An 18,044-nucleotide genomic window follows, 5' to 3' on the forward strand; every position below is an offset into this window, starting at 1 on the left:
AAGTGAAAGAAGCACTGCACAGACGCCAATATTATTCCAGCAAAGTAAAAAGAGCAACGAGTTTCATCTTTCTCCACTATATTGGCAACCTTGACACATCTCTTTACCCAGAAAGAATGACATATGACATCCAAACAATGGTCATCACCTGAAGTGTATATATACAGCTCAACCGACGTCCCCAAAATGGCTTTCTTCAGAGAAATTCAAGGCACAAGCACGAAAAATTTATGTTATCCGTAATAGGGGTAAATCAGACTTCCAGGATACGCTGTGTGATCCTAACCTTGAATCAGCAAGCACCTGTGCAAATAAAAAAAAGGTTTTAATAGTTATGGTCACAGAGACTGATGTAAGACCAGAGACACGTGCTCCATCGAATAACTTGCAAAACGTAATTTCCAACTATTAGATGAAGAGTTTATCGTATTGATCATACACATCAAACCAAATATAAAATGGTTATTGAGCAGTCACTAATATAATATGTGAAATTTTATGAGCATTATCCATATAATATGAATGAATGAATATGAAATTTCTAATCTAATAGATGATTACATTGAGATTAAAAGTGTATTAAATGAAATTAAACGTCTACTGATCCTGAAAACGCACGTCCAGTGATAACATAGGTTTGTTGTGAAAATGAGGTAAACAATCTTAAACAGTGCTCGGATTGTTTATAATAAATATGAGTATTAAAGGTTTGTCCACATAAAGAAGGTACGTGCTGGGAAGTTTTAACACTGACCATTCAAACAACAGCTGAAGGACAAGCTTTTTTCCTCTCACCCAACATATGTTTGCGTAGCTAGAGCAATAGACACACAAATCTGCGTACAGATAACAAAAAACAGTGAAGCCTTAAAAAAATGGTGTGCGACAATAACTTGCTTTGGAATTCTAAGGGATACCATAAATAAAACAGCTAATTAATAGAACAAGTACAACATAATAGAAAATCTCGATAAACGACAACGCGAATGTAAGCGCAACAAACCAAATCCAGACAGTATCACGTGAAAAAAATGACAAGTCGGAAAAAGAAAATTGCGGGATTGTCAAATGAACAATGATGTTTAACGTGACAAAAAAGAAAGGAAGGAAGGAACAGGAAGAAGAAAAGGAAATTGCAGCAGCACCTGGGCACGAAAGAATAATCTGCCGGTGTAGAGTAAATATCCAGACGACCCAAACTCGGTAGAGATCAATAAGCAAAAGCAGCCTTGTATAAATAGGAAAATGTGGAAGAAGAAGGGGCCAGAGTAGGCTCAAAACTTGTACGCCATCGCCGCGCGTTGCTTAAGCTTGATAGGCACGCGGGAGATTGATTAGAAGGCAGCGAACAGAATTGAAATCCTGTGCGAATGTGTGTGGGTTTTCCTCTATAAACTGCGCCGAGAATACACGGAATCGCAGCAATTAAGTAGTGGTGCAATGCAATATCCTCTTGCACCGGCACCGGCACCGCCAACCCGCAATCAGTTAAAAGCGGGAAAGAGATATTATTTCCCTGAGAGGCCCCATTTTTTTTATTCCGTCGTCACATCATTACAGTTGAAAGGAATGGGAAGAAATAGCGGGAGCCATATAATTATTGGAAATTAATAATTTATGAGAAACATATTAACGAACCCGCATTAATTATGGATGGAATATATGAGGGGGGGAAAAATTGGCGTCCACGTGGCGGACAGCGAAGGAATACGAAATTCACGGCGCAGAAAGGAACCGCCCAAAAACGGGCAATAATATGGTACGAATATGAAGCTTTACTGATACGCAGCATCACCGCGATGAAGAAAACGAATTCTTACCAGAATAATACTAAAAAATTTTCTTCATCGCCTAGATTTAAAATTTTAATTAATTAGTTAAAAAATTATTTTATTTTATATTCTCCGAGTAGGGGTGAACTGAAGAGAGCCTAAACTGTTCCGTGGACAATATTGCCAAGTCATTTCATGATTTGTTTCTGCTGGCACTCCCAAATATCGCGGACTTCCATTTTCTGCTGGCACTCCATCGTTCATGTGCAAGTTGGACCTCGTATCGCTAAATTTAATACTCCTTCTGTTGTTAATATAAGGCTTATTTAATTAATTTAATTATATTAAAGAAGTTAAGTAAGTTAGTTAATTGTAAAAAATATAATATGTTTTTCCTAAAACATCATAATCATCTTTCTTGATATCCTCCCTTTCTCTTCTACTTGATAATGGTTGGCAGAGTCTCTACAGAGATAATTTAAGAAAAATTGATAAATATAAAAAATATGTTTTATATTTAGAATCAAAATCAATTCAACAATCAGATCCTATATTAAAGATAGGAGGAGTAGTTTTTAATTTAACCAAAATTGCCAAAGTGTAAGCGACCTAACTCTGAGATACATCGGAGGCAGAGTGATAATTACTGATAAACTGCAGTTTAAACATAATGGAAACTCGTTCCACAACACTCGAAGAAGGTAGTGATCGAAGACGAATGAGAGGGCCTGTGGAGATTGGAGAGGAAGGGCGATGAAAATGAAGAAGGCATACTAATTTTACAAGGGCATTTCGGTTAGAGAATTTTCATTTTCACGATTAAAATTGCAGTAACACGAGAAGGGGGCATTGAATAATCTCCCAAAAAATGATACGGGTATTGAATAATCTCCCAAAAAATGACACTTAAGTGATATCAGAATTGATAAGGGAGTCTTACCAAACATGACATGAGTTTTTCTAACTGCTGTCAAACCTTAAAGCTTCGTTTCTGATTGCTTCATCTTGTGTTCATTCTGTTGAGACCACATGGAGGAATATGAGCATTAAGAAAAAGAAGGCTACAACTTGCATCTAGCATTTTTTACTGTTCAGACCACTGTTTCTTATGTCGGCCAAAACAAAGAGACCAGCGTTTCTTATGATTTTCCCTTCCGTTCTCTCTTTCTCCCTATAGCTATTTTTACGTCCCGGAAAGAGTTCGTGACGCAAGGGGATCTTGCTACAATAGAAAACGAATTGCTCCGAGAAAAAAAGACTGATTTTACATGGATAGGTTCTGGCTCTTGGCATTTTGCGTCCATATTGATTTTGACATCACTGGAAGAAAAACAACAATTGTCATCTTCTTGCAAAAAGATAAATATCAGTTGTTTTGAAAGTAAGGGGATGCATAGTAGAATTCCAATTACAATTCGTGAAAAATTATTAAGATTCCCACAACATTGTAATGCTTTATACTAACTTTTTATTTTACCGATCCCCTGTTAAATGTTGGCCGAAGAAAACTTTCTCAGGAAAAATAATTATTATTGTCGTCCTTTACCTCCTCCTACATCATATTATTACTACCTCCGTCTTTAATATAGAATTTGTTTGACTTTTATTTTAATCCTAAATATAAGACTCTCAATCCATTTTGTTTCTAATATTTGTGTATTTTTTTCCAAGATAGTCCTTCTAACAATGATAGTTATAACCAATACACTTGATTAGCAAGGATATTTTAAGAAAGACAACACCTATTTATGACAAATAACTAACTTAACTTCTTTTCTTAATTTCCTCAAATTAGTCAACTGACTCTTATAATTAGGACCGGCAGTAGTATTTGAATCGTCAAATACAACCTGGTGAATTTTAAATATGATATAAAGTTTCAAAGACTAAATACCGCTTGTATGTTTTGTAATTTGCAGATAACATTATGTTGCTATAAATTTTAGGGTTAAAATGTATCTGGCAGCCCATAGTATTTTTTTATCAGCATCCAAAATATTTTTTAGTATATTCAGTATTCTGAAATATTTTTTTTAAGTGCGTCTAGCACTGTGAAATATTTTTTGGTGCATCCAGCATTTCAAAGTATTTTTTTTGAGGTGTTATATACACTACAAAATATTTTGAAGTGCTAGATGTACTTGAAAAAAATATTTTGAAATATTGGATGCGTCTAAAAAAATATTTCAAAATGTTAGATGCACCTTAACCCTGAATTTTATATTACCTCACAATAATATTTACTCAGACGCGAAATATAACGGATGAAGCGAAAATCTGTGTGCCTTGAAAGGATTCATAAATCGCGTAAATTTACATAAATCATTGTTTTTTGGGTCCAAAAATTTACATAAATCACTCATGCAATTTATGGCTTTACCTGAAAGAAATTTAAGGAAGAGAGGAAAAACTTCGTTTTATTATAATTTAATATGAAGCAAAATTGAAATTACAAAGAATATAAAAATCTATTACAATCCAACAAAAAATGAGGCACCGTGATGCTCAAAAGAATCAAATTACCTCCATCGTAGAAAGTGAAGCTAAGCAGCTATTAGGAGCTACAACGATCCTAAAGAAAACATCGCAGGGGTCAATTGAGAGGCTTCAGGTGGAATATTTGACATCTGGGAACAAACGAACTCGTAGCAGCAGCTTGCTCAAACTTCTTCGAAGCAGCCTCATTCTCCTCCAAATTAGTCTGTTGGAAAAACCGAGACCACCAGGTCGAACTTCTTCTCTTAGCCTGAACAAAGCCAAGTCCCGTTAGTTTGTTCACTAGTTCACTTCTTAATAGAGAGAGAGAGAGAGAGGATATGGGGGAAATTCATCTACATCCCCCGTCTCTGCAATTTCATCACTCTCTTTCGTTTATTATTTTTCCCCCAAAAAAAGGGAAGGACTATCTATTAATCTAAGAAATTGCAATAAAGCATTCAATCACACAAACGTGAACAAACAGTTCTATATCTTTATGAAGCCCCACTCACCGCTCTGCCGAATTTGGAAACATCTGCAACCTTAGCCTTCTGATTACCTGGAAGTCCTACAATTACAAGTATCATGTAGTATCCGTCAAAAGATGGAAAGAAAGTTTGGTCTCTATCAAAATCAAATTGGGTCCTGAACATCCGCACAGAATAAGTCGCATTATCTATGACTTAAAACATATTACGGCTCTATATTTTTTATATTTTATATTGATATTTATGTTATTCTTCTACCAGTTCAAACAGCCGCAGCCAAACTTCTAGTTCCATATCAAATTCACCGCCAAAGATAGGAATGAATACCTAAAGCCAGATAAAAGGTATCAGGTGTTATGTTTACACATACTACAATGGATGCAAATATGATTTAATATTCTAAAGAACGAAATTCCCACAGCTTGTGAAGCACCGGATGTCTTAGAAAGCATTTCCTACTTTTCGTTCACTCATTTCGGTTGTAATAGACCACATCAATTGAGTTGAAGCGAAGTTTAGATTAGAGGTGTCTCCTTTAGGGAAGAAAAGAAAAGAAAACTAGCGAACAAAGCAATGAACTCCAGTTCAGACATTTTCATATAATGCTCTTACCAGTAAATATCACTATGCCGTCGGACGAAACCCTTGTCAGATCTGGTAGGGTTTTGTTGAGGTATCTTGGAGATAAGTAATCTAGGGTATCCGAAACAATTACAAGAGAAAAAGACTTTGGCCTGTATGGAAGAGGAAACTTGATATCAGCCACACGCACAAAGCCTCTGCGGATCAGTGCTTTGCAGTTACTGTCAGCATCCTCTATATCGTAGGGTTCAATTCCCCAGGCTTCAGTTTCCTCCTCCCTTAGCAATTTAGAGACCACGTAACAAGTGTCGGGACCAACATGCAAAACTTTATGCATTCCATCACCATATGCTTTCTGCAAGATGGGAATTGTTCGTTGGACCTCTGATGTGCACAAATAATCACCTGCATAGAGGAGGTCCATACAATTACAATATATCCAGTAGGCACATGCCTAATTGGTCAAGTTCTCAGTGTTATTCAAACTTCAAAGGAGCAAAAATTTGACCATAGAGAACATGGCCAAAGAAGTCATGACTTTTCTGTGCTGAACTAAGACATTGAAATCTGTAAGCCACTTCAAACACTGACCTACATTAGGCGATTACCAACAACCTTCTTAAAACCCAATGACATTGATCACATCATCACATCGATACGTGGATGGTGCAACTAATTTTAAACGAGAAATTTAAGTAGACAAGGTAACTCAATAATCTGAAAACCTAGGTACAAAACCAAAAGGGCAAACACATATAACAGACTGAATCTAAGAGATTCAGTCATGCTCAAGAAAATTGCATAGTATTGAAATTCCCAAACAAGAGAGCACCTTAATCTTTATAGTTAGTAGGCCAAAATCATAAAAAACATAAGAGCGAGAAAATTTAGATTACCTTCAACCCTGCTGGCAGATTCTAATTGGCTGCCAAATCCACCTATTCACAAATGATAGGGCAGTAATTAGAAAATTTGGTTTAATGACGGCACTACAGATGCATATAAAATTCTGAGGCAAGTCTTGTGATTAACTACTAAAGTAAATTACGATATGCGACTTAACATCATCCATGAACCCGTTCAGGGACAAAGGTGAAAGCCACAAAATTCCAACTGATATGAAATGGATCACCGTAAAAGACATAAGTTCATCCTAAAAACAAAAGGAAAACTGTTTAATGAATTGGAGTAACAAGAGGAGGCATACCTGAACTTCTGTAATGATAGGCAATGAGAAGCAAGCCCCCCTAAAAAGTTGAGGAACTAAAAGTAATTAAAATCTCCCCCAAGAGGCCATATCAAATAAAGCGACACAGAGAGCTCCATGAAATATCTATAACGTGAATAAAATCAATTCCTGAATTTGCTCTTACCACGAGTATAAGCCCAACAGACAAAATGGGCGAGGACCGCGATTTCGAAGTGGAAAACAATCCACCACCGCTGTCCCCAAATCGTCGAGATGGTAATACCGGTCTCCTCGACATAATTTCCACTTCAATTGCTTATGACAACAAAGATGCTATGCAGTTATCTGCAAGATACTGGGCGGAAAAACAAATCAAACTATTGCAATATCATTAAAAGAATTCTAGGATGAGATCAGGAAGGCGGCAGCATTAGCTTCATCGTAGGCAATATAGCAAACAGATATTTGTAATTTACGCGGATCAGGCTCACAATGCCATTAAAGCTGCACACAAGAAACCAAATTGAATGTGCGACAGCTATATAAAGATGGCAAAAATGTATCGTTTATTACCCACTATGGGAAGCAAATAATTATGTAGAATTTCACCTATTCTAGACACGGATCCATAAATGCTATCCAGCTAAGAACGAGATGGGAATTACCAGTGAGTATTGCTAAAGGGACTGCATTATGACAGGCTATCAAGGGCTAGATCTGAATTTCCCGTTTCCTCAGAAACTTTTTGACGAAAGACAGAAACACAGGGATAGGCTCGCGGAAATGTCTCCTGTTACTATATGCTTTGCCAACTAGAACATGGAATGAGACAACTTGGATGCAAATTGTGATTATGGAGGAAAGACTTCCTACTCCTTAGGATCTCAAGTGTCGGTTAGAAAATCCAACGGTGTTCAACCGCTGATTTGAGGAAGGTATGGGCTCTCTATCATTCAGGCCAGGCCCATTAGGTTGGCCCAAGATGGTCCCAGCCCAAACTAAATGCGAGTCACCGCCTTTTCGTCTCCGAATTCCGATGGCCGGAGGGAAGAAAGAGTTCTGATTTTCACGGGGCCACGGAGAGTAAAAAGAAGTTTGTAATCTAGAAATCTAGAAATTGGTTAAAAGATCATAAAAATCAAAGCGAGATAAGGAATTGTAATATAAAAGCGTGGCTTGTGTTTTGGATTGCGGAATTGAAGAAAGCAATACCAGCGTTAGGTTAAGAAGGGGATAATGAAGGATGACGCTGATGATCGAAAACGGGATAATCCATGGCCCTCGTCAAACTCGCCCTATCAGGGGGAGCCCGAGCATGATGCGAAGCTTTGGGGTATTTTTCTCTTCGGCTTGATAGGTGCCACTGCCACAACCTTCGCCGTGAGTTCTTCGCTTTTCTTTTCTTGAATCAGCTCTGTAGTGTTCAGTTAAACCAAGCCCTATTAGTGGCGATGTTCCTAGGTGGTTTGGTATTCGTAGCTACTAGCTATTCTTGATTGAATTGCCTTTCTATGGCGGGGGTATAATTTCGTAGTCTAAATTTGTCTAAACGGCAAAACAGAAGACTTAAATTTTTATCCTTTTTGTGAGAATTATTCGAAACAAGTGCACCTCTTAAGGCCCCGGTTGGCTATGAAAACTCGCAGTTCATCGCATGCTATTATAACTTATTGCGGGTAATGGATTGTTCTCTTGCGGAGCGTTTAAATTAGGCGTTGTTATTTAATGCTTGAAGTAATTCGGCAGGTTAGTCAGCTGCGGAGGACTGTTGATTGGTTCTATGCACAGGTAGACATAATATTTTAGCAAAATGCTTGTCCGATTGTATTTGATTACATAGATATTAACTTCTTGCCATTGTCTATCCGAGTGAATGGGAATAAGTAGCTAATGAAGAGCTCAATATCGCTGAAGCTTCATATATTTGCATTAACCATACATGATTCGTCATTGAAACTGATCGTGCATTCCGTTGAACTTTGTAGATGTCCAGATCGCAATCACCATGGAAAGGAGGGGCGGGCTCCTTTCGATCTTCTTTTCAGGAAGAAGCATGGAAAAGGTACAATAAGCGGCTCCAAGAAGAGTATGAAGAGGAAATGGCGAGAGTGGTGAGTTTGGTCCCTCTAGTTGTATGCTTTCAATTAGTCTATGAACTTGGCGTTGTATAGTTTGAGTTTGAAATAGAAACTCTTCTGTGATGTTTTGAAAGGGTGAACCAAATTTCTTTTTCCAAGTAATGAATTTGACTGTAAAATTTATTATTTGACTCTAGCTGCTGAGAAACGCAACGTTCAGCTGGTCAAGAAATTTGGTTGGTTGGTTATCCTTGATGTTTTAGCTTAAACCTTGGTATTTCTCCTTCTCCTTCTGCTCTTTGCAGGAACGTATAAGGCGTATGCAAAGTGTGTTTAACAGGGAAAGGAATAAGTACAAAAGAAGCTATGAGAACTGGAGCCAAAATGATCACAACGGTGGATATCGTCAACATTTCCAAAGAGATGATTGGTATTGGAAGACTGACGCATCCTATAGAGATTGGAGGACCAATTATCGAGAAGCTCCAAGGGAAACTGGAAGCTATTCATTATCGCATCACTACTCAGTTTTGGGTCTTGACAGGTACTTTTATGAATATAGTTTAGATCCTAGTTGCCCATGTTGTGAATTTCTATTGCATTATATTGCGGCAATGATATCAGACTCCTCCCTGAGACAACAGTTGTCGTCAGATATCCTGATTGGAGTTGACACCCAAAAAAAAAAAAAAAAAAAATCATGTGAGAAATAGAAACTTCTGTGACTTTGTTATGGACTTTACTGAACAGTATGATACATCTCCTTTGAAAGTAGAACTCTGCAAATAGACCACATTTTTGTGCTTTTGTTATTCCTTATTATAGATGCTCCAGTGGAGGCAGCATATGTCTAAACCCAGTTTATACATTGGAATTGATGCATTTTCTTAATGATTTATTCATCTCGATATTTTGATCAAGATGTTTTGCCTTCTCTCACTCCTTAATTTCAATCTTAAAGTACTCGAAGCATGTTGGCGTCAGGATAAATTACAAGTCTAATTATTGTATTGACCCCCGAAGTCCAGAACATAATTGGCTAATAACTAAAATGCTATGTTCAAACGACACACTTGTTTGGGATGGAAGGTTGTTAATATTGTATAGTGGCAATGGCAAAAGTTGAAAACTCTGTTCTCAATCTTCACCTTCTGAGTAGTAGCTATGAACTTGCTTGAGGTGTGATTCAGCGGGATAGACTATATCACCGTATAGGTATTTACTTGTATAACCATAGAAAGTAAAATCCACGTCTTGGAAAACAAATGAAAGTTGTGGAGTCAAAGGACTTTGTCCAATAACTACAAATCCATATAGTCAGGGAAGAATGCTCTGATTCTTCTGGAGCAAACAAATATCAAATCTCATTGAAAGCAGTGCTTCTCCCAGGCGATTGGAGTTTTTTTCAATTAAAAAAGCCACAAACCAGTATGTGATGTGGGTAGGTTAATTGTGGTAAGACTATTAGTGATTTGCGGAGTTTTGACTTCGAGCTGGAGTTATATAAACACTTGAACTGCTATTCATATAGATAAGAATTTAGTGTGTTTGTGCAGCATTCATTAGCATTATTATTAACTCCTTGCTTGCCATGTTTTGTTGGACAACAGGTTTAGAACAACACCATATACAGATGCAGAGATTAAGGTAATATTTCTTCCCTTGCATGTCACAGCTAGTGTTACAACACCTATAACAATTTCCATTGCATTCTTCTGGATAAATAGGAAGTTTCATTGTGATACTGTACTATATTATGCAATTTTCTGAAGTATATATATAGTTGGTACTCAAGCTTTATTAAATATTAATTTGAGCATCATTCTTGAGCTATTGGTTTTAACATCATCGCATCTGCGCCCAAGGCAAGTGATAATCGAGCAGCTGCCCTGGACGTTGTCACCTCCATATATTTTTTTGGTTCAAACATGGTATTTTTGAGACATGAACCCTGATGTGATATTAACGATAGTGGTTCTCCTTCAGATATCATTTATTCATCCTGATAAAAAGTTTTTTTATACATATTTTTTGCTCATCTTGGGAATGGCATGGCTGTATTACCTGAGTTAGCGTAATCAATAGGGTTTGCTTTCATCTTTGCAGACAGCATTTAGGACCAAGGCAAAGGAGTATCATCCTGATCAGAACCAGGATAATAGAGGTAAATCTTGATTGGCCACTTTTAGTTTTTTTTTTTTTTTGGTGAATCATTTTTGGTGATATTTTGTGACCCGCTTTCATTTCTTTGTTACTCATCTGGAGACCTGTGAGTTTGCAGAGGCTGCAGAGGCAAAATTCAAAGAGGTGGTGAATTCTTATGAAACCATAAAGAAGGAAAGAGAGAACCAGATGTAGCAATTGCCCAATCCTTCCCCAGCTTCTGCCTCAGAATTTTGGAACCTATTTGGACAAGGTATTCCGGAATATAAACAGTTCATGTCTTTGTAAAATTATTGACGACCTTAATTTTGATTCGGCTGCATTCAGAATTGTATGAGAATGATATACAGAATGTTCTGCTATGAGGTTGCTCTCTAGTGATGAGTCAGATTATGCATGTAAAAGAGAAATGCATAATTAACAATGCACCCCTGACGTTCAAGGCCACTCATATGTGGTCTCATTTTTATTTCAAGGGGGGCATACAATGAACGATTTGGTCGGCATAGCTTAGGCCATCTTTTTTTAACCAGTTTATGCATTATTCATTTATAATGCCTTGATTCATTGGATGTACAATGTTTTCTGGTGAGGTGTTTCGTTCTGAATAAGAACTGCTTAGTTTTTACTGTATCTATTTTAATATTTAATTAGCAAAAAAGAAATACATATAAATAGTATTGTCCTGAAAACTAAATGCGATGTCAAGTTTTACCTTGTATAAACAATATCAGTAATTCAAATGCTTTTAATACTTCAGTAGGAAGAAGATCCGATAATGAATCATTGCAGCAGCGGCAGGAGGAGGACCAGAGGGGTTGGGATGATGGGAGGCGGCGCCAGCTAAGCGGCAACCTCGCTACATACTGAAAGACCCTTGCTCTGTTGGGTTTGGCAACGGGACAGCTGAGTTGGGCCTCGGAGAAAATTATATATTTTACTCAAAGCAAAAAATAATAATAGTAAAAATATTATAAAATAATTATTTTGAAAGATTGGGGTTGCTATAAAATTTTATGAGGCATTATGAAGTTTTAAGAAAAAATTTATTAGATTTTAATGAAGATAATGTTTTTGTAACATTCTTAGAATTTAATAATAATGTTTGAATTTTTTCCATAAAATTTTGTATGATTTTTTTCCATAATGGTACAATATAACAGCAATCGTACAGAAAGCTAATTTTCGCGATCGAACATACAAATTGAATTCATGGTTATGCTTCCATCCAATTGTTGAAGAGACATAGGTATTGATGCCTGTGGAAAGTGTGTGTAGAGAGTCTTGGTACTATGTACCAGTTGCGTGCTGAACGCGCATCAGTGTTTAATAATCTTATGATGGAAATGTCGATATCTATCTTCAAATAAATGATGGAGATAATTTGCTCGTCCAGTTTAAAGATCAATTCTTTGATTCATTGTTACCAGAAAAACCAAGATGGAATGAATCCATATTAAAATCATACATGAATTGTTTGTTTATAAATACAGTTTATATAAGTTAAGACAAAATTCTCTTCACATATTTGTCTTGTATTCTAAAGTTTTAATATTATTTTATTTCTATATTTTTAATATTTATTTTTATGAATAGAAGTAAAAGTAAAGATGATCGTTTAGCCATTATCTCTGAAAGTACCAAATTCCTCGTAATATTTTGAATATGGACTGACTGTGATTAGCATTATGTTACTATAAGCCCCACGTGGGACGGAAAAAAAGTTTGATTACGCAGCCGGTAGTTCGGTGTTAAATGCTAAACGACGCGTCGTGAGCTAATCCTTGTTTTTTTTTTTTTTGGGTGAAAAGTCGTGAGCTAATCCTTACCGTAAAGATGTTTGTGAAATGGAGGCTAGACAAAGTGTGCATAGTTTAGTTTGCGGGGAAGAAGCTATGTATGCACATAAGAAGAAAGTCAGTTATGAATGCAGAAGGATTACTCAAGCCTTTGAGGCGGGACACTGAAAAGACGCAACTTGAGAGGAACCTGACTGACAAATATGCTTCGCCCATGTTCACTCCTGTTTAGGCGGATGTGCCCTGTAATAAGCTGGGACGGTCGCAGGGAAGAACATCTGGCGAACTCCTTCTGCCTTGATTATGGGGAAGATTATTCCTGAAGCACTCTGCAAAACTCCAAAAAAAAAAAATCAGAGCCACCAAAAAGCAATCATGTTCCATTCATTCCACTGAAACTGGGTTCATTGGCTTACGGATATCAATCGTGCTCCTATCCAAACCCGATTGGGCGATGGAAATGGAATCAACAAACGGCCAACACCGTATATTGCAACAGCAAAGAAATGGAGAACCAAGCTTAAAGGGCGGGGGTTCAATCCAGATAGCAAAGAAATTGGTCCTTCGGAGAATACACCTCCGAGACTTAGATAATCAAAGCAAGCTTGGCGCATTTCACTCCTCGCCTTGTCAGGTGATGCACTAAAAACCTTGTATAGGGCTCCCGCCAACGTATTTATCGTGGATGCCACTGGCTGCCATTTCAAATCATGAGGACGCTTTAATCACCTTTCCTACTTAGGACAATTACATCTGAGCGATATTAAAGGCTGGAATGCTTTTACCTTCCGCAGGGTATAGAAGGACTCCAGGTATTTACAAAGCGTGGATGCATCATTTAGATCGCGCAAAGGCTTGAGAAGATTCCGGAGCACTACTATGTCAGACAGTGCCACAGTCATTCCTCCCCCGGTAAGAGGATGGCGCATGTTGAATGCATCTCCCATCAGAAGGGCTCCAGGAGTAGGATAAGGGGCTGCCGGCATGCTTCTATTTGGCATTGTCCTCAGGTCGCCTTTGTCCACGGCAGATATGAAGGCATCATAAAGCTCAGAGGGGACCTGCAAAAGTTTGCCACCTGATTATGAACTGAGACACCAACAGCTGAATTTGAAGAAAAATTCTATTATCAATGGGATAAAGGCAGCTCCACTGGAAAGGTTAAAAAACTGCTAGCTTGCAGAGATACCTGTGGAGCTACCACTGTCTTCAAATACTTGGTCATTTCACCATTTAAAATTGAAGGAACCTTCTGACCAGGTACATCAACCAGACAGCGAATCTCCGTGCTACTTATAGGATAGAACAAAATTGGTGAAGGATCTGCTAGTATAACATGGCCATGGTTTGCATATGGAAGTTCGCAGTTTTCCAATATCAAACCAACAAAACAAGAGGGAACGTCCACCTGGAAAAAGAATACCATATAACTTTTAGTGATTTTGTAATTATTAAAATAAAATTGTTAAACATAGTAGTTCTCCGCAAGCACTGAAAGAATGATAGCGACAGATTAACTTAAAATTTAGATGTCATCAGAGAAAGAAGTTGAACAATGCAACCGAGGAAACTTGATCACACATTTGAGGGGAAAGAGCATTCTCAACTTAGGATTACAAAGAGAACGGCGCAAGTTTGAAAAGCACCCATCACAAACAATGGTGAGAGGAGCATAAGCTGAAAATACTTGGCCATCTTTCGTCTTATAATGCACACCTTTAATTGTCCCATTCTCTTCAAGTAGGGAAGTAACTGTTCCTTCCGTCAGATGTACTCTACAGATAATAAGTCGCACATATTAAAAACAACGTGAAATCTGTTGGTTCAAAAGAACAAAAAATGGTATTAGAAAACTACAAACATCGTATCAAAATTGTATTGTAGAGCCCCACAGGCTATCTGTGTATGCTATGAGACATCAAAGAAATCAGTTTGACAGAAGCACAATTTTGAATCAAATTACTTTGTCTGCCCAAATCGACATATGCTCGGATTTGGCTATAGTGAGGACTGTCAATACGCAAACAAAAACTTTAAGTCATATATGGGTATTATCTACAAGACTGAAATAAATACTTGGGAAGGGAGGCAGCCTTCTCCCTCATCCTCTGAATAAAACGTCCGTTGTGAAAGCTTCTTCCAGAAACATCCGAGTGAAACTTCTCTAATGGATAAGGGAGTCGAGTATTTTTTCCATCCTTGTAAAGAGCATAACCAAACACCTGCTGAGCATCAATTTCCTGAACACAATCTGAGCAAAACACAAGGCATGATCATTTGGTAAGGGGCTTTACTCCGACTCAAGGTATAGCACTTGTTTTCTTATGTGTATTTACCAACCACAATTCTGAATACAGAATAAAATTTTTTACAAGTATAGTACCTTCAAGCCCGAGCTCAATTAGTTTGAGATAGCCCCCAGGTTGTAGCAACTCCCCAACAATTCGGACAGGCTCACTCAAATCTCTTTCTATAACATGTACTCGGCGTCCATCCTCCAATGCATAATAAATAATCAGTATATGTGAGTTTTAAATTGTGTGTTCTGAATCACACGGGTTAACTACACAAAGAAGAGTAGCTATAAGAAATAAATAGGATTAAAAAAAAGGAACATGTATGATTGCTAATCCAAGGCAGAGATCAAGTCCCTTGAGTGATCAAATTTGTAGAAAGACCGAGATCAGTTTACAAGATTTACCCCCCACCCCCCAAAAAAAAAAGGGAGAGAGAGAAAGGTGATCATCTTTCAAGCCAGAACTTCATGTGCTGGCAGAGTAGTAGACAGTAGTGTTTTAAGGGAAAGGCCGCGAAACCTTGCTATATATGTTATATTAAATATTCAAGCAAATATATGAAACTTGATCAGCAGACCAACTGCGAGATTGTAGATGGCATTAAACCTAACTTCTAGTCCTTAATAAAAGAGCTAATTTGACTTTTAATTCAATCCTGAATATAAGACCTCAATCTATTTTGTTTTTCATATTTATTCGGACAAGAGGTAATACTTATATTGCCTCAAATAAATGCTTCACCTGAAAACTGTTCAGCTCTTCAAATGATTGTGAAGCGTGTGAAAATATAAGTTCATTCTGCAACTGAAACTAGTTCTTTCTACAAGATTACACGTGTTGTCTAAAATTTTAGCGGAAAACAACATGTTCTTTAACTGCTATCGGAAGCGGGGTGGATGACTAACATTTCTCTCGGTTTTGGTTCTTTAGTATGGAAACACATTAGAACATACTGCCTTGATATTAAATATCCGTGCACAGAAACACAAACACCGGAACCCATACCAGGAGGAAATATTAATTTTAGTTCAGTAGGAATCACTTAGTTCACTATATTATCAGAGACTGGCGTAATATCTTTCATTTGGAAAGCCATTTCAACATATTTTCACCGAAAATCAGTTCATCAACTGAGTAGTTCCCTAGTTAAAAATTCTTGAAGTTCAACGAAGGAAAAGGAAAATTATTTCCTAAATCCCTTCTGAATCTGCTGCATGACCATGGGAAAATGAAGAGGAAATTCAGGACAAGAATAAGAATAAGAAATTATTCTTTGTGCATGGTATGGCATAAGTACGAGGGCAGCAACTTCGTGTAGACACTAAAAGTATGCCTTGTTTCCATTTGTTTTATTACCACCCAGTTTTTTCATTATTAAACATCGTCAATGAATCTTTATAACATTGTGAGTTATTCTTCCTCGTTCGAAATCCACAAATTATAAGCATGTCCACTGACGTGAATTACAATAACTTCATTATCAGTAAAGTCAGTTACTAATAAGCCAGTTCGTCCTGTTATGCGAAAAGTCAAGTCGTGAGGAAAAGCAAAAGGATGGTAAATCAAAAATACCTTGCCAAGAGTGTGTGCCAGAGCAGAGCCAGCAACACCAGCTCCGACGATAATGACATCAACATTACCGCTGCTGTCAACGGATCTGCATTCTCCGGCGGCGGTGTTTAAGCTATTCAGGCACTGACGTGAAGCCGCGGAGGAAACAATACGGCTCTTCCTGGCAAAACCAAATTGTAGACAGCAACCAAGGCGAACAAACCAGAGAAAAAGATCCAACCAACAGTGTAATGATCTGCCATGTCGGAATGCGGATCCGAGACACCTCCCGAAGACGACGAAGGAGGAGGACAGGAAGGGCGGCGGCGAAGACCTTAGCTCTTGCGAATTGCTTCGCTGGCCGCTTTGTAACTTTCTGAAGTTTCGGTGACTCGGCTGAACAGAGCTGGAGAAATTTACGGACGGGGCTGCTTTTTAAGTCTTTATTTATAATGGCTTTGTTTGTCCGTTCGCATCAATGCACACCTCATTCATGCTTTGTCTTGCGTTCATTGCACAAGTGTCTTGTTCTTTCACAGTGCGTTTAGGATAAACCATGGGTTCCAAACCTTTGTTATTTATCTTTTCGTGGTTCAAGATTGATATTGTCATATTGGAGTGAAGCACAGCCTTCAGAGCAAGCATGTGATCCCTTTTATCATTAACAATTAACTTACGAAGCTTGCGTATGAAACGAAGCTGAATAAAAAGCTGGTAAGCATAGCTGCCCACCTCCATCTTTAATCAGGGCCACAATGTGAGAACCTGTTTTGGAATAATTTTTGCTTTCATAGTGTCGAATCATTTACTCTCACACAAACATTATTATTCTTAACATTATTCTGTGAATACGCTTTTTCTTGACGTTATTCTTAGTAGTTATCTGTATTTTTTCATCTGCAAAAAAAAAAAAAAAGTGAACACGCTTTTGTTCAAAAAAAATCGTGTCATTTAATCTAATGATGCTTCAATTTTCTACTCGTAAAATCAATCACTTTACGTTAGCCGAATATATAAAACACCTGTGATGTTACTCGAGCTATGCAGGTAGTGATATTTGATTAATTAATAATGGATGGAATTATCTGATCTTTTATTACACCGCGCAAGATATAACAAGGAGCGCTTTCTTCCTACAGCGTTATTTAATAATTCAGTAATTGTCTTCTTAATCCATTTGTGAGTTTATCTTTCTTTTCTTTTTTCACTATTAAATCATTTGTTCTGTGAAGCAATAAATATGATTTTACAAGAAAATTCTTCGAAGGCCATAACGCGGAAGCAATCTTATAAATTCCCTTACGTTTTGTTTATTTGTCTATATTTAAAAGAAAATTCTCATAATACTCCTCCGGTCCTTAATATAGGACCCAATTAGAAGGTTGGTCTTGGTCCTAAATATAAGACCCCTTTCTCATATTTTTTTCATTCTTTCCTAAATTACCCCTATTAGATAATTAAATACCACAATAATACTCATGATTCATTAATGATACACCTATTTATTTTATAAAGTGAATGAATACTTATTACTCATTAATTCCACACATACATCAATTCTACCATTTTATATTTTTAATAAAATAATTTAAACATTTTAAAAAAATATTTTCATACAAGTACCCATTCAAGGTAATTGGATTTTTT

The 18,044-nt window shown here is 37.2% G+C and overlaps 3 protein-coding genes and 1 long non-coding RNA gene across 13 annotated transcripts; 1 reads left to right on the forward strand and 3 right to left on the reverse strand.

Moving 5' to 3' along the window:
* Window positions 1-266: 266 nt before the first annotated feature.
* LOC114714347 (uncharacterized) lies at window positions 267-1,500 on the reverse strand. The gene is made up of 3 exons (XR_003737437.1): window positions 1,146-1,500; window positions 755-836; window positions 267-303 (listed from the first exon to the last, which is right to left on the reverse strand). It is a non-coding gene; the product is annotated as an uncharacterized LOC114714347 (long non-coding RNA).
* Window positions 1,501-4,065: 2,565 nt separating this feature from the next.
* Window positions 4,066-7,283, reverse strand: LOC114714352 (probable pectin methylesterase CGR2). 5 transcript variants are annotated; one of them, XM_028899115.1, is made up of 7 exons: window positions 7,175-7,277; window positions 6,694-6,824; window positions 6,528-6,567; window positions 6,217-6,258; window positions 5,351-5,725; window positions 4,763-4,818; window positions 4,066-4,518 (listed from the first exon to the last, which is right to left on the reverse strand). In XM_028899115.1, the coding sequence occupies exons 2-7, from the start codon at window positions 6,805-6,807 to the stop codon at window positions 4,366-4,368; spliced, it is 780 nt and encodes a 259-aa protein (XP_028754948.1). In that variant the 5' UTR covers window positions 6,808-6,824; window positions 7,175-7,277; the 3' UTR covers window positions 4,066-4,365. The 5 variants fall into 5 exon arrangements, with proteins under 5 accessions (XP_028754948.1, XP_028754933.1, XP_028754939.1 ...); XM_028899100.1 differs by having other exon boundaries at window positions 6,694-6,854; XM_028899106.1 differs by having other exon boundaries at window positions 6,694-6,886.
* Window positions 7,284-7,559: 276 nt separating this feature from the next.
* Window positions 7,560-11,742, forward strand: LOC114714403 (dnaJ homolog subfamily C member 7 homolog). Of its 6 annotated transcripts, none has more exons than XR_003737443.1 (8): window positions 7,560-7,889; window positions 8,256-8,297; window positions 8,495-8,620; window positions 8,893-9,131; window positions 10,198-10,234; window positions 10,694-10,751; window positions 10,869-11,003; window positions 11,511-11,742. XR_003737443.1 is itself a non-coding variant. In XM_028899148.1 (7 exons), the coding sequence occupies exons 1-7, from the start codon at window positions 7,746-7,748 to the stop codon at window positions 10,943-10,945; spliced, it is 723 nt and encodes a 240-aa protein (XP_028754981.1). In that variant the 5' UTR covers window positions 7,560-7,745; the 3' UTR covers window positions 10,946-11,185. The 6 variants fall into 6 exon arrangements, 1 of the variants encoding a protein (XP_028754981.1); XR_003737446.1 differs by having other exon boundaries at window positions 11,514-11,742; XR_003737445.1 differs by having other exon boundaries at window positions 11,543-11,742.
* Window positions 11,743-12,569: 827 nt separating this feature from the next.
* LOC114714392 (squalene monooxygenase-like) lies at window positions 12,570-16,885 on the reverse strand. Its single transcript, XM_028899137.1, is given in 9 exon segments — window positions 12,570-12,878; window positions 12,966-13,244; window positions 13,335-13,610; window positions 13,739-13,957; window positions 14,156-14,324; window positions 14,626-14,800; window positions 14,933-15,044; window positions 16,419-16,585; window positions 16,588-16,885. Coding segments are annotated over 9 exon segments (1,581 nt in total). The 5' UTR covers window positions 16,661-16,885; the 3' UTR covers window positions 12,570-12,767.
* Window positions 16,886-18,044: the final 1,159 nt, after the last annotated feature.

This window comes from Neltuma alba, unplaced genomic scaffold, assembly GCF_004799145.2.
Source record: "Neltuma alba isolate B1F8T4 unplaced genomic scaffold, ASM479914v2 tig00001943_pilon, whole genome shotgun sequence".
In the NCBI taxonomy this organism is placed as follows: domain Eukaryota; kingdom Viridiplantae; phylum Streptophyta; class Magnoliopsida; order Fabales; family Fabaceae; genus Neltuma; species Neltuma alba.